Source organism: Thermobia domestica, chromosome 5 (genome assembly GCF_964235325.1).
Source record: "Thermobia domestica chromosome 5, izTheDome1.hap1.1, whole genome shotgun sequence".
In the NCBI taxonomy this organism is placed as follows: domain Eukaryota; kingdom Metazoa; phylum Arthropoda; class Insecta; order Zygentoma; family Lepismatidae; genus Thermobia; species Thermobia domestica.
This window is the reverse complement of record NC_137458.1, coordinates 238,518,479-238,535,607: the sequence shown is the minus strand read 5'-3', so window position 1 is coordinate 238,535,607 and position 17,129 is coordinate 238,518,479. Positions and strand designations below refer to the sequence as shown.

The 17,129-nt window shown below is 35.3% G+C and overlaps 1 protein-coding gene across 2 annotated transcripts in view; it reads right to left on the bottom strand.

Moving 5' to 3' along the window:
- The window catches only part of GatA (glutamyl-tRNA(Gln) amidotransferase subunit A, mitochondrial), a 61,633-nt gene that overhangs the window by 39,703 nt on the left and 4,801 nt on the right, over positions 1 to 17,129 (bottom strand). Inside the window, exons 2-4 of one of the 2 annotated variants that reach the window (XM_081759822.1) lie at positions 15,168 to 15,327; positions 9,022 to 9,217; positions 8,284 to 8,550 (exon numbers count right to left, since the gene is read on the bottom strand). In XM_081759822.1, the coding sequence (XP_081615948.1) occupies positions 8,284 to 8,550; positions 9,022 to 9,217; positions 15,168 to 15,327 (623 nt within the window). The remainder of the gene's footprint in view (positions 1 to 8,283; positions 8,551 to 9,021; positions 9,218 to 15,167; positions 15,328 to 17,129) is intronic. The other variant, XM_081759823.1, reaches the window with a different exon arrangement.

Here is a 17,129-nt window from a genome sequence, read left to right as displayed (position 1 = left end):
ATTTAAGATCGATTAATAATATTAGGAACAAAAATGGAAGAACTTTTGATTTAGTTTTAAGACAAATTTAAGACAAAATATTTTAGTAACTACAGACGACTCACCAATAGTTCGACCAGATGAACATCATCCTCCATTAATAATCGAAGTAAACCTTCATAAAAATAATGATTACCGGTACACGAAAAATAGTTCAGCATACAGGTATAACTTTCTAAAAGCGGATTTTTAAAAAATGTATGAAATATTTCGGGAAACGGATTGGTCATTTCTGGAGAGAATTGATAATGTAGATATAGCTGTAGAGCAGTTTAATGAAGCAATAAAAGAAAATTTTAGCATAACCGTACCCAAAAGGAAAACGAACTCGAGTAAAACATTTCCCTGTTGGTTCAATAAGGATATACTGGATACTATTAGGCTAAAGGAATATTATAGAAAACACAAAAAAACAATCTGAATATAACACAATGTTGTATAAAGAATATCGGAAACGATTAAAAATAATGCTCAATAAAGCATATAAAGAGTACGTAAGGGAAATGGAAGATAATATTATAGGGGATGCAAATGCATTCTGGAAGTTTATTAAAAATAAAAAAGAAAGATCATCTTCTATAAATCAACCAATGGCATTAAATAATAAGAATTTATGTGATGATAAAAATATAGCTGATGGTTTTGCAACATATTTTAGGTCAGTGTATTCTGAGAACAAAGCATGTAACAGCATATGTGAATCTAGCAAAATGAACGTAAATAATTCATTAGTGTTACACGCCATAAAGATACATGAATATAAAGCAGCAATAAAAAAATTAAAACCCAAAAGGGCGAATGGACCTGATAATATACCACCATATGTACTTAAGGCTTGCTCTGAAATATTGATGTATCCTTTATGTACAATCTACAATCTAATCCTGAAGACACAATCATTTCCCAGTTCTCTGGAAAGTTACAAGAGTCTGTCCAATTTATAAGTCGGGAGAAGAAAATAAGGTAGAAAATTATACACCTGTAAGCATAATATGTGCACCTGCGAAAATATTAGAGCAAATAATATATATGCGTATTTTTAATCATATTAAATGTTTTGTTTCTGAAAACCAACATGGTTTCTACCCGGGTAGATCAACATTAAATAACTTAATAAATTTTACCCAGGATGTTTATGACGCATTTCATAGAAAAACACAGGTGGATACTATATATATAGATTTTGCTAAAGCTTTTGATAAAATTAACCATGATATCTTATTACGAAAACTTTCTACCTTTGGTATGTCTAGTCAAATGTTAAATCTTGTGGTTTCGTATCTTAGTAATGGGAAAAAGTATGTAATATATAAGTATGCAGAATCTTTTAAATATGATGTAAACTCAGGAGTTCCACAAGGATCCAATTGGGACCATTATTTTTCTTGTTGTTTATAAACGACCTTCCGACCAAAATTAAAAGTTCAAAATGTCTTCTATATGCTGATGATATCAAAGTATATAAAGAAATTAATAGTTACGAAGATATGTTGCTACTACAAGATGATGTAACTACTATATACAATTGGAGTGTAAATAATGACCTCCCATTGAATTTCAGACAATGAAAGACGTACATATACAATTAATGGTAATGCTATATCGAGAGTATATTCAATAAAAGACCTGAGAGTTACAATGAGTTTTGTCATTTCATGACCATATACGAAATATTATAAAAGATGCGTATAAACGATAAGGGTTTGTAATTAGAAATTCAAAATATTTTCGTAACTTGTATACCATTATTGTAATTTACAATGCTATGGTTAGATCAAAATTAGAATATTGCTCTCTTATATGGAATCCACATCAGAAATTTCTCCAGGGACAGTTCGAACAAATTCAAAAGAAATTTTTAAGATGGTTATACAATATGTCTGCCTATCAAAATAAAATACCGTATGTTGCACTATTGAAAGAGTTTGTCTTTATATCGTTAACTAACAGGAGATAATGTTTTGAACAACTATTTCTTTATAATGTCATAAATGGAGTGATACAAAACAGTTCCTTTTTACATAAAATTAGTTTTAATGTAAAACAAAATTATTTAAGAAGTAGAGATCTATTTTATTGTGAGGTAGCCAGAACAGAAATGTATAGAAATTCGCCACTTATAAGAATGTGTTTGAAGTATAATTTAATAATTTCGACAAAGAAAGAGATAGATTTGGATTTTAGCGAAAATATTATGAATATTAAGAAGAAATTAGACAAGTTTTGTAAAATGTAAAATATTTTATAACTAATTTGGTAAAATGTTTTATTTGTAAATGAGTACATAATGATTTTATTAACGTCAAGTGAATTTTTAATTTTATTTTTACTTAGTTTTTGTGGAAGTGAAAAGTAAAGCTTTTGAGATGTTACATTCTTACAAATAATATGGATATTTTAGTTTGTTTAATTTATATGTCTTTTTCATTTCATTTTTTGTATTTGTTTTTTTTTTTTTTTTTTTTTTTTTTTTGTATTTTTGTGTTTCTGCATAATATGTATACAAATGTACCTTATATAAGCCTCCTGTAACTGGAGCTTGTACTCTGTTGGGGGTAAATAAATAAATAAGTAAATAATAATTAATTATTAATTTTATTATGTGTAAGTCTACGCATTAGAAGAACAAAATTCGGAAAATAGACGTTTTTATGCGTAAATTATCTTTGATTGTTTGTGTAAGCCTATTCGTTTGCTTTTCAGACAAATTTGAAGAAGAGTTTTGTGTGAGTAATTGACATTTCCCGTAAAAACTTTCGGGAAATGACTTTTTATGATTTCAAATGTAGTTTAACACCGAAATGGTTAATCGAGTGATTTCATTTGGCTTTTGGAAATGAAGAACCGGCCAATAAGACCGTGTACAATTAGTTTTTCGAATTTCAGCGCAATCGAACATTTCTCAGTGATTAATTTCGTGATGGTTGCCCATCCACGTGTGATGTTGCCAGTAATGTTGATGCTGAGCGTAAAATGACTGAGAGATCGGCACGTGACATAGCGTGAGATGCAGGCCCGTATTTAGGTAAGTGCTATTCTGTGCTTGAGCACAAGGCAGCAAAATTTTGGAATATTTTTTTAAAGATTTACAATAAAGTAATATTTAAAACTAGCAAACCCGCGAAGTCCTGCGCAAGCGCGAGAAAATATACTAATTCGCTCTAATTACAGTAGTTATTAATTAGCTAGCTTATCTGATTATTTTTAAAAAGTCATCCTCTCCCACCCCGCACAACATGGTGAGGATGGACTTGAATATCATGAAAACTGATACTGTTAAACTCAGCGTCCTCGAAAACTATGAATTCAACACTATCATCTGTCGTTTCCGATTACTTTTAACATCTCGCTTTCTCCATGGAGAGTGGAGTATGACCTTGTGGTCGAATTGGATTAAAACTGTCACTATTTATCTCAGCGACCGCAAAAACTATGAATTCAACTCTAATATTGGTCTTTTCGATTATTTTTAAAATGCCCCCATGCTATCCTTTAGCTAGTATGTTTGCAAAATCACGGCTTGTTTCCTTGTTTGAAACACAAGTTTGTTGGGGGGAGGGGGAACGGTAAATTATTTAGAGCACAGGGGCGCACGATATATAAATACGGGCCTGCTGAGATGTAGGCATACTTGTGTGAAGAGACTAATATTTATTAACTTTCGTTGATCTCCCACAAAATCATTTATTCTTTAAAACTTATCTTCGGTGTTGTGAGATTATTCCTTTTTTTTTTCTTCTTTCTTTTCTTCCTAATTACATAAAGCTATCTCTTAAGTGTCAAAAAACGCTAGTTATTCAAATGTCTTAGTACATTGACATGAAACCAATACATACAAACGTAAAGGTGAAAAATGACTGACTAGACCCGGAGTCGAACTCGGGATCTCCGGCATACCGTGCCGATGCGTTAATTACCTAGGTACTACGCCATCTAGTCCGCTTCTCAGAACAGCTACTCACTCACTCTCTCACACTCGAGGTCGGTGGACTCTCATTTCGAATCACGTGGGTTGTACCAAAGACCTCTTGCTGTGATTGGACAATCCTGTGTCCATATACCGAGTACCTCATGACGATTGTAATTTCATACAGTATATACTAATGAAAGAAGGAAACAACCGGTTTTTTATTTTACACACCAAATTCTTTATTAGTGCGAATTATAACGCAAAGAGCAAGAGATTGTTTAGATCAATACTTTAGAACAACATTTTAGAACAATATTTAAACATATCGTTTACCGTGTAAACTAATGAAGTATAGGAAGCCAAACAATGTAATGCATATCACTTTCACTACCACTTCCGGTTTTAGTCGAAAGATTAGAGTGGAGATGGAGTATATTCTTGGGGGACGCTTCATTAATTGCAGAAAACGGTTCTCGCTATCTATTATCGTTTCTGCTCTATTGTTATCTACGTCGAAACCAGAAATGTTTGATTTCTACCACTTTCGGTATAAATATTACTTCCATCAAAAAACTCCATTTCTAAACTTTGATTCTCTGCATCCCGATTAAATTTGATGGTGATTCATCATCTAGTGCTTCAGATTTTTTCTTTTTTCTTTCTTCCGGACGGATATACAGACACGGACAGACAAGATAAGCTCTTGAAGAAGTCTATGTCAACCAGTGAACAAAATATTATTGTAAATTAAGACAATAGTGCCGTCTTTCATTACATTTTAATTACATTTAACAATTTTGCCCGAAAAGAGCTAAAAACTTCCGAAAAAAAAAAAAAAAAAAAAACCATAAAACTCGAAAAACCTCACATGGACTACGGTAGGTTTGATGTTTAAAAGAAACTAGGTTTATCGAATCCTCACATGATGTGTTTAATTTGACCTCGTATCTAATAGTAAAAATATACAGGTGAAAGTATATTACGTCTATTAGATTAAAACACGTATCTCTAATATTGCTTTTATTTGATTTGAAGTAATTTATAATAAATTTAACATAAGGATTATATGATTTCGTCGACTTTCTTTCAATGCCATCCTCATCGCTCTACGTTCTTGCCGTTGACGCAGTCTTAAAATTTAAATAAAATTGTTTTCTTGATCTGTGATGTTTTCATTTGTTGGAAACCTCTGAATTCCTGTCATGATCATCCTATTTGTTATATCCCCCCTCCATTTTTCAATGTTTATAATAATTAAAGTACAAGGATAAATCACAAGTTTTGCAATATTCTGGTACACATCATACATGCATTTATTACAGTACAATGAAGGCAGGTTTATAAAGTATAGTTACTCGTGATAGACCATTAGCAGCCATCTTTTTGCCAGTTCCTCGATTCTACGTCAATACGAGTCTTGTCCTTAAAGGCAAAGAAGTCAGTAACTGCTGTTTCCACCTCCTGCTGGTTGGTGAAGTATAATGATTTCAGAAAGTGCGTCATAGGCCAAAACATGTAGTAATTCGAAGAGGCAAGGTCAGGATTATTTCCCGGCTGCGGCATTAGTCTGATACCATCAAGTTCCTATCTTTCTTTCTTTCTTTCGAGGCGACTGTGACTTTGCGTTCTCCTGTTGCAACAGAGTGCGCTATAGGATCACCAATGCAGGACATTTTTGGCGTGGTGCAGCATACATCCGCTTCAATTGTTCGGAATAAAGGTCAGCATTGATGGCACAAGCGTTAGGGACGAACTCGAAGTGAATTACTATGTTTAACAATCGGTTCTGGAAGTTGGCCCTTGCTTAACCACTGTTTTCACAAAGTTGGATTTCGGAAAAACACTCACTTTTTGTCACACGCCACAATCCGTTTCAGGAAACGCACATCAAGCGAACTTTGCAACAGTTTTCAGCACATATTTACTCTCTTCTGGGCCTAAGCTGGGGTCAACTGTTGTGGCACAATGCAGCAGCTCCTGATGGTGGCATTGTAACCTGAGTTTGTAGAGGTGTCGCACTACAGTGGACTGCGACATGTCGAGTTGGTTTGTCAATCATAGTGTGCTGGTGGATGAATTTTCCTCAATGGCGTGTCGTATGTCCTCATAATCTGTTACCCTGAGTCGGCAAGACCTTGGTTGATCTTCGACAATTTTACAACCTGCACGATCAACTATCGACAAAATATTTACCATTCGTCAAATACTCGAAAAAAAATTGGGAATACAGTAGCCCGGTACATCAACTATTTATTGATTTTAGAAAGGCGTACGACTCGGTTAGGAGAGAAACATTATACAACGTTCTTACAGAACTTGGAATGCCGAGCAAGCTAATTAGATTAATTAAGATATGCTTTAGACTGAAAGTATTTGAGAACAAGATCCTGAGACGAATATTCGGACCCAAGAGGAACAGGAATGGGGAATGGCGGAAACTTCATAACGAGAAACTACATAATTTATATGGTTTACCCAACATTGTTAGGGTCGTCAAGTCTAGGAGGCTTAGATGGGCGGGTCATGTAGCTAGAATGGAAGAAAGTAGAGACGCTTTCAAAGTCTTGACTGGAAGATCAATCGGAAAACGACCATTAGGAAGACCTAGGCGCAGATGGGAGGACAATATTAAGATGGATCTCGCAGAGATTGGAATACAAAGTAGAAACTGGATGCAGTTAGCTAAGGATAGAAGTCAGTGGAGAGTTTTTGTGAACGCGGCATTGAACCTCCGGGTTCCATAGGCCATAGAGTGAGTTAGTTTTAGTTAATTAGTTAAGATATGTTTAAATGAATCCCAAAGTAAAGTCCGGGTAGGAAAATTTTTGTTTACGAGCTTTCAGGTCGAAAATGGCCTGAAACAAGGAGATGCGTTGTCGCCATTATTATTTAACTTCGTTTTGGAATACGCTATAAGGAAAATCAAAGATAGCAACCAGAGCCTAGAGTTGAACGGTATTCACCAGGTTATGGCATATGCTGATGATGTGAATTTAATAGGGGATGATAGGAGAACAATAGAAAGAAATGCAGAGATCTTATTAAACGCTTGCAGGGACATGGGTTTAGAAGTAAATGCAGACAAAACTAAATATATGGAAGTGCGTCGGGACCGTAATACAGCAAATTATAGATGAAATTAAATATTAAATAATACTTTTGATAAAGTGGATAGTTTCAAACATCTAGGATCAATATTAACAAACAAAAATCATATCAACGAAGAAATTAAAGGTCGACTAAAAGCAGGGAATTCATGTTACTATTCGGTTCAAAACTTCTTGCGTCGCGAATTCTGTTGAGGAATTTGAAGTTTAAAATATATAAATCGATAACCATGCCTGTTGTTCTATATGGATGCGAAACATGGTCGCTTACACTGAGGGAAGAACACAGACTGAAAGTATTTGAGAACAAGATCCTGAAACGAATATTCGGACCCAAGAGGAACGGGAATGGCGGAAACTTCATAACGAGGAATTACATAATTTATACGGTTTACCCAACATTGTTAGGGTCGTCTAGTCTAGGAGGCTTAGGTGGGCATGTCATGTAGCTAGAATGGAAGAAAGTAGAAACGCTTTCAAAGTCTTGAATGGAAGACCAATCGGAAAACGACCATTAGGAAACCTAGGCGCAGACGGAAGGACAATATTAAGATGAATCTCGCAGAGATAGGAATACAGAGTAGAAACTGGATGCAGTTAGCTAAGGATAGAAGTCAGTGGAGAGCTTTTGTGAACGCGGCGTTGAACCTCCGGGTTCCATAGGCTATAGAGTTAGTTGGTTAGTTAGCACGAAATTCTTGGAACCTATGAGTGCGTTGTGGCTCATTGTACCTTTCCCTTTCAACGACAAATGATTTAGGTTGCTGCCGCAGCGTTACATTATAATATTATTGATGTTAAATCTTTCATAGATACTTTGCAGATACTTACGTAGTGCTTAATTTATTTTGACAAGTTAAAAGAGGAAAACTAAAAAGTTCAGCACGAAATCTAAAATCACAAAATTTAAATCAAAATTACGTTGGCTAACAGAAAAAAGAAGAAAGAAAAAAAAAACGAAAGAGAATGTCAGTTTGAAAACAATAACATGATATTGTTTTGTAAAGTTTTACTTTTAGCTATATCTCTTGCTTAAAATTGCCATCCTCGGTTTGACACAATTTAATTATACTTCGACTTCGATACTGCACTAACGCGCATCTCATGATTACATCATTATAACAACACCATTGTTATTTTCGTTCCAACATATTTTAAAATGGAAAACATTATTTCCCAACTGGAACTGATGTAACTTAGAATAATAACAAATATCGATTCACTTACGCGAAACTTGCGCCACTCGCAACAGCTACTGCACTTCCCCCAGAACTACCTCCTGCAATAAACCAATCATCCTGGAGTGACGACACAGGAACGTTTACGTGGTAAGCCTCTTGATGGAACTGTCTTTGTGAACTAAATGCTTCTTTCAGTCTGACAGTGTGGTCTTCTGAATAAGGTAAATCACTTTTTGCTCTCTCCAATCTGTACTTAAGTCCAGATCTCCAAACATTCTTTGTAGGTCCATATATGGAATCAATAGTACCAGATCTATATTTTAGAGAAAATATTATCACTTGCTAATGTCTTAGTTTCTAAGAAGTACCACTAGTTAAGTTACAAATAATAAAGACAACTTGGACTGGTTAAGGAAACTCAACTAAGGAACTAACAAAATACTTATATTGCGAAAAAAAACATCACAAACGTAAATATTTGTATTTCTGTCTGTCATCTGCGATTACCATGTCTTCAAACACAGAAAAAAAAAAAAAATCGGTTTGTAAACAACGATGATGTCTAAGGTGCTGTTGAAGAATAGTCCCGCTGTCAACCTCGGACACTATTTGCTGAGGAAATTTACCCTATCTTGGACCGCTAGGATACATGCTTGAACCGAAAAAGCAGATATCTTACTTACGTATCGCTTTTTACTTCCTGTATGTTCACATATTACAAGTAATAAACAACTATAGAAACCGACAAAAGTCGAAATTTTATTTGAGTAGTATTGATACTTACCCCATTGCAAATTCATCCAAATTGCATTTTCCCATCAAAACTGCTCCTGCTTGCAGTAACTTCTCGACAACTGTTGCATTGTATGGTGGAATAAAAGTTTCTAACATTTTCGAAGCACAAGTTGTCCTCAAATATTTTGTGCAGAAATTATCTTTAACGGCTATAGGAATACCATCCACAGCACTCAAAGAACAGCCTGTAAATACAATTAAAACATACGTTTAAAAAATGTAATAATCTTTTGAATATATTTTTCTCCCAATCGTTTATTTTTTATACTTAGTACTTTCTTGTATTACTTGACCTGAATTGTGCACAAGTGCTATTATTTATTTACAAAGTATGAACAAAAAGGAATGGTAATACTATTGTCATGTGAAAGGCTGAGTAAATAGCCACATGCATCCCGTAGCTAACAACGGAAAGATAATATGAATATGAGTAAGATAATATTATTAAAAGAGTTACGAGATACGACTATCTAATTATAGTAATTCAATTTGTGCCGCTACGACGATACTGATTTTTACATCTTTTGCCAGTTATACTTCTTTTATGCAACGATACCTTCATTAAAACTTCAAATCAGTACAATGACAAAACTTTAAATAATTGTTTATATTAGTGTTTGCAATGTCTACTGCTTATGTGTATGTATACATAGCAGGAAAATCTGATGCAAAATATAACTCCCTATAACTCGGAAACTTAAAGTCTGCATAACATAAACATTTTAAACATTTATACAGATTTCACAGGTCATAACTCGGGAACAGTAAGCCTGGATACATATGAGGTAGTCTAAAGAGTAGTGAGCCTTTTGCGTACGAATGGCACTAGTGTCCCAAATATCGGGGTGTCGCAGCGGGTCAGGTCTAACGTCAATTCACAGCTGACAGTTGAAGTTATTAGATGTGCAAAAAGTGTTGAAATTCCTCTAATCATACTTAGATATTATGCCGCGAAGATGAGGGAAATTTACGGACATTTCACAGTTTTATTTCAAAAAAGATGCAAATACTGTGAGACCCGTGAAGAAATTTGTGCTGTTTATAGGCAAGATATGTTATCAAAGGCAACAGCCAAAAGACTGATTTAGTTCTGGAAATTTCTCCTCGCAGTGATCTATCAACTACAGCAAAAATGGAGGATATTCTATCAAAAGTCGAGCAAGACCGCCGTAAAAGCAGTCATGGCATTGCCAATGACCGAAACATTCATCATCAGTATTTAAACCATTTGCACAAAGCTGGCTACAAAAAGAAACTCGATATCTGGGTGTTACATGATATGACTCAAAAACATTTACTCGATCAATTTTTTATCTGCGAATTTCTACTCAAACGTGACGAACTCGAGCCATTCTGAAGCAGCTGATCACGAGTCATGAAAATGTACGACAACAATGTGCGAAAAGATCATAGTCAAAGTAAAGAGATGCTTTTTCACAGTCTGTGGCAAAGTTCACACTAACGCCCAGGAAGGTTATGCTGTGAGTTTGGTGGTCTTGGAAGGGCGTCGTGCATCATGCATCGTGCATCGCAAGCTGGTGCCGCCGGGCAGAATGGTAAACTGGAACCTGTACTGACAACAATTAGCAAGATTGCACTTGCAATTCAATGGTCAGATCTGATCAAGAGAAAGGGTATCGTATACAACGCTGACAACACCAGATCGCAAACTTCTTTACCGACCAGTCGGAAATTGACAACTTAACGGAGGTTTCAATATATTCATCATATAACCTGGACCTGGCACTGTCAGACTATCATTTCTTTCGTTCTCTTCAGAACTCCCTGAACAGTGTTAAGTTAGTTTCGAAAAAAGCCTATGAAAACCATGTATAACATTTTTGTAACCAGAAACCACACAAATTTCACAGCAACGGAAATATGGTGTTACCGGCAAAAATGGCACATCATCATCAAATAAAATGATGCATGTGTGGTTTTTCCCCTCTAAACGTTAATACTTTTTACACCACTTGATAGACTGATCCTGAGTAAAACTGAAAAGGAGACAAGTAAGTTTCGTTTCATAGTGTGACACTACCGTAGATTTCCAAATTATGCTAATTCAATAAATACTGAAACTTGAAGTAGTATAACTACTGGTTGCAACAGAGTAAAACAGTTTGTCGCTCTCTATTACTGTTTTGGTTTTATAGCGATAAATCATAGATGATTAATTTGAACCACTTCCGGTTTGAAAAGGGGGTTAATGGAGATGGAACCTATTCTTGGGGCGCTAAATCGATTACAAAAAGTGTTTTTCGATATCTTTTGTTGTTTTTGCTCTATGAAAATTGTAACCGCTTTCCGAATCTGCCCCGTACTGTCCCACCAACGAGTACTTTCAGGAGATCTGAACTTACCTGGTTAAGACATCAAAGAACATTTCCAAAAAGGGATTACAGAACTTTTCCCGGATTGATCTCCGGTCTCAATAATAAGATGAGCATTAAGTACCGAGAGGTTCGGATATCTCGTCTCGAAACCCTCACGGACGTTCAGATGGTCACTCAGACCACGGCACACACAAATATCATTCATACGTGTAACAAAAACACATTAAATAAAATGACATTATGCTCACTTATAAAAACACTAATAAAAATATGTACGAGAAAAAGATAATCACAACACTCAACACTGAACATATAACTATTTTCACTAATAAAATCGCACTTCACTTTTGTTATATTATAGCCCTTTTATTACGTATATATATATATATATATATATATATATATATATATATATATATATATATAAAAGATGATGATTGGGATTTCACTACAAATACTTTTCTCACACCATTAACGCACATGGGGGATTAGCACTGTGGGGGTAGCACTGGGATAATTCCACGAAGTAGTTATGTAGCTGCTGCACAAATCTGCAGAAGTTGACTATGGTTTCCAGTAAATAAATGCAGACAGGCACTCAATAAGATTCGAATATTGGAGGCCCCGTTTGCAACTGATACGCACTGGGTTAGCGAATCCGGGACTTCACTAAACGGGACTAGCCGTAACGTAAGTCCTTCACCGGCTAATAACGTACGCCCCTTAACATAATGTTGTGCCCAATCCAACGTACGTCGTGGTTACTTGAAAATACGGAGTAAAAGTCCTCGAGCTGAGAGGTTCGAGGTACGAGCTGCATTGACCGACACCATGTTGGCAGTTCATTCTAAAATGCGATCAGGTTAAATCACCTGCATGTACATGCAAATTCAATGTTAAAAGAATTGACTTTAATTTACAGTTCACTGGCCACGATGCACAAAACATTGCGACAATTTTGTTGTGGGAACGTTCCGATAAAAATTGACTAAACCATACGGTTGGCGACGTCTGGTTAAGACATCTGGTCTGCTAGTATTTCCATAAATGACTGAAGAACGCACTTGATTCAGTTCCAAGTAACTATAGAACATATTAATGAGTAAGGAAGAAACATTACGAATCAAGGGCGCCGATTTCTCTGTAAATTTGGGGGGGTGGGGCATTCAGATACAGAAGGTATATATATGAGGATTTTAAGACAATGTGCATTCAAATTATGCCAAATATTGAATATTCATAATACAATAGGGGACCCACATAAGCTTTTGGGGGGGGGGGGGGGCAAGGATTGGCGCCCTTGCTGCGAACTCAAGTAAGAAAAGTATATCTATTATATATATAGTTCAGAAAATGAACATGGTCTTTGTTACTCACTCAAATATTCTCACCACAAAACAACGTTTCAGATATATATATATATATATATATATATATATATCTGAGTGAAGACTCCTTTATCCTGTTGCATGGGAAAGAAGCAATTCCCACCCAAGAAAGAAATTACTGCGTCACAGAAATAAAGTATAAATCGAAAAATGATTGCTGTTTCTTCCAAATATACAGAACGTCCACAACAATTACTTCTATAACCTGGTGACGGTTATAAAATCAGTATTTAAATCGGAAATAGTTACAAATTTTATCCACTCCTGGTTTTGGTTGTGTGTTGTGGGCTGTGATGATATGTTCTCTTGAGATACTGAATTTGCAGGAAACAAGTTGTAGCTATCTATTACCATTTTTGTTCTATGGTGATTGAGACGGTGTGTCAATTACAAAAAATCGCTTCTGGATATCTCTTACCGTTTTTGCTCTGATACCTGTCGACAGACAGACGGACGAACATAGCCATCCTATAAGACTTCCGACACTCAAAGACCCTAAAAGTGAGTTAAGGTGTGCATGTGACAATACGTAAGTGGAACGATTAAAGGAATGTAAGCACACGAATACTTTCTGGGCTTTGCAAGCACCTAAAATAGTTCAAGACATTAGAACTTTGCACCATCTTCCACCCTTAATTGAAAGGAATATATTCGAAGCAAATTCCGTAAGGACGAAGAATCCGAAGCTTAATATTGACAAAGATAATTTCGCGAATTTGGATAGGTCAGGAAAGTCATTCTTCTCTCTTTTAATTACAGTTATTAGTGTTTATATACATAAAATTACTAAATTTGAGAAATTTTCACCAAAAAAGATAAGTCATGGCTAGAGGTGGCAACATTGATTCACACGCGAAGTTGAAATATCGAAGTTGTAGTTTAAACTGAAGTATTCATTTCTTGTTTTTAATTTTGCCAAAGATCTATCTATCTATGTATATCTACTATCTTGATGGGCGAACCGCTTATATGGCCAGTGCATGAATTGTTCTTTGGCTTCTGGCGTCATGTAAAACACCTATGTTTCGTTCATAGTGATAATAAGATCGAGGAATTGGCCATCTTCCTGGTGGTAACGCAGCAGGAAAGTCAAACCGAACGCTGGTTGTTGTTTTTGTGCTCCGCTGTCAATTGCTTTGGAATCCATCGTGTACAAACTTGAGAAATAGCAGTAGCTCGATTACAATGTCATGCACCAGGATACGGGAAATCTGAAGAAAGGGGCATAAGAGTTCGAACATTGTGAACCAGCAATTCTGTACAATTGCTTGCTGCACACTTTCCAGCAATTCAGGCGCATCCATGGGTGGTCGGCCATTACGGGTTTCTCGTACACATCGGTGAGGCTTGCTGAGAATTACCTCCAACATTTTCTGACCATACCTTCACTCATAATATTCGGTCTATACACTTCACACAACTACTACAATCGATCTCTGACGCTGACAGCTTCTTAGCGTGGAGAAACCTGATTATTGCACGTATTTTGCACTCGCCGGGAAACCGTTTGAACACAGCCATGTTTACCGTGACACAATTCTGTCACCACCTACTCCACTTACTCCTGCACTTCCGCCGTTATGACTATGTATTTCTCCTCCACTCCTGAGCAAGTGAATCCCGCTCTGATCACTCGTGCCATTTTGGAACATTTGGAACTTAAAAAATGAAATTACTTGAAAAAAAAATGAAATCTTTCAGTTTTACATCCCACGGTTATGCCGGCTAGGCTAAGGGAGATGGTGATGATGAGAAATGAATGAAATGGTGGAATGAAAAAAGTGGGAGGAAATGGGAGTGTCCCGAATGAACCCACGCACACCGTATTTGTCCACCACAAAGTTCACTTGGCGCGAGCTGGAACTGATCCAGGACCCATGTACCAGAGGTGAACGTTCTACCACTGAGCCACCACGGCCCAGAAATGACTTGAGAATTTACAACCATAAATTATCTCATAAGTATACTATACCATAGGTGCACATATTCTTCGTTATACACCTGTATATATATATATATATAGAACACTAAGTTGATATAATAATAATGATGTGGCTTTTCCATTATGGAGAGCTTGCCGCCTTCTAAAATATTTAGAAACTATTAAGTGTTTAACTACCATAGGCAACATAGAGGTGGGTAAAGCTAACATTTAAAATAAATGGTCCCTATGTTCTATAAGAAATTATAACTGCTGAATATTTATTCCTTCCGCATTTGAAAGTAAATACATACATTTTAATTATCAAAATAATAATAATAATAATAATAATAATAATAATAATAATAATAATAATAATAATAATAATAATAATAATAATAATAATATTAAGTGCAAATACCTTTCGCAAAGTGCATCCATTACACATATTATCTTTATATTTCTTATCATTATACTTGTTCATTATTACCTTTCAAATATCTAGCATCTGATGCTTCAGCTTGCTTCCTTGAAATATCTTCATCTAGACACACGAATGCATTTAACTTTTCTATAGATTTTGCACGCTGAAGACATTGTGAATGTAATTCAGAAGGACGTATTCGACCAGTTTTTAATTTCTGCACAACCTGAAACAAAATAGTGTTCAGTGATGATACATTTACAAAAACCATGTACAAATTTCAAAACACACTTCTATCGTTTCCTCGTCACAGATTTGTGCATATTATCTCCTGCTACACATTTTAGAGAGAGAGAGAGAGAAAAAATCTCCTTCCTAAGGAAGCGACGGATTGCAAATTAACCTACTCCTTTCTCTTCTTACATTTCAGATTTTTGAAAGAATCTATACACGGTGGCCCGAAAGTAGTATACAGTGCCGTACTGATCAACTCATTGCTTTTTATATAATTTCTTATTGTTATCCATCAGGTAAACTTAGTTTATTTATTATTTGTTCTTAATATTTTTTTTCTTATATCTTAAGCTCGGAACAGCCGAAGGAAGCTATAATGTTATACTTGATCAATACAGGTGTGTATACCTACTTTTGGGTTACCCTGTAGCCTTGCTAAACATGAAAGAACTAGTGAGTCCGAAAGAAAGAAAGAAAAAGAAAACAAAAAAGAAATGAAATATTTTAGTTTTAAATGCCAACGTGGACACCTTACAGGCTGAAAGATATGATCGATTAATGAATGAATATGAAAGAATCAGGAAAAATGAGAATGTAAGAGGAAACGGAAGAACTACAAGAAAACCCACGGACACGATATTTTCCACTATCTCATAAGGTCTGGGATCGAACCAGGAATCTGTCACACCAAAAAAGAGCGCTCTACCTACAAACAGTCAACTTGTATTGGCCCTTCCAAACGACACATTTAATCGCTGTTATATTCTGAAACATTGCTAGCTACACTGAGACATGAACTTAATAGTAGTATCATTTGAAAATGATTCGTGAAAGGACGAAGGTAAAAGTGACAGCTTTCTGGAAGAAATTCATTTGCGGACTTCCCACCGCCCATTCAAGTTACTCAGCAATAGTGAAACTGTGCAAAGAAGAGGATTTAAACGTCAGAAAACTGTTGTATGTTTCGTCACCAACGATGTCCACAATATGCTCCTACGGCCGTAATCGGCCAGAAATTGTGAGAACACGGCCCCAAACCGCAGCAGTTAGAAAACTAGTGACACAAGACAACCACTAACACTGGGAGGTTCGGTCATATGTAGTATTTAAAAAAAAATTTTGAAATACTTTCTTTTTTCAATAAAAAGTGGTATTTTTCACAATTTTTCAATTTTTTTTTCAATACAATAATCCTTTGCTTCTTTTTAAATAATGGTTACCTTAAACACTCTGAAGATTGTTAGGACGAGTAGAGAAATACTACGTCGTAACTATATCATTCACAGTACAGCGAAACCCTTCTATATTGAAACGTGGCCAACGTAAACACATGGCAAACTTAGAGAAAAAATGTATTTTCAAAGAAAATCTACTATAAACTGTAGTGTAACAGCTTCTAGTGAAATAACTAATTATTATCTACATATTACTTTTATATCAGCTATTTTTTTTTTTTTTTAATTTATAAATTTTGGTTTTTCGCATTGCAATTTGCGATCAACAAGTTTGAATTTGCATCGCAGTTTATAAATTTTGTATAGCATTTTCCACAACAATGGAAATGGAAATTATTTATTTATTTTACTATTTCATGCGGACATGAATAAAAATAAATATTTTTGTATATAAAAGCGCATATGATAGAACATAGGAAAAGTAAAAGTAATGAATATACAGAATGTGTCAGAGAAAATGTGCAGTGCTAATAAATCACAAACGGCTGATGATAAACAGATGAAACAAAAAGTGATTGGGCGCATTGAATGGACCTTGATGTTTGTCGGGCAGGTGCAC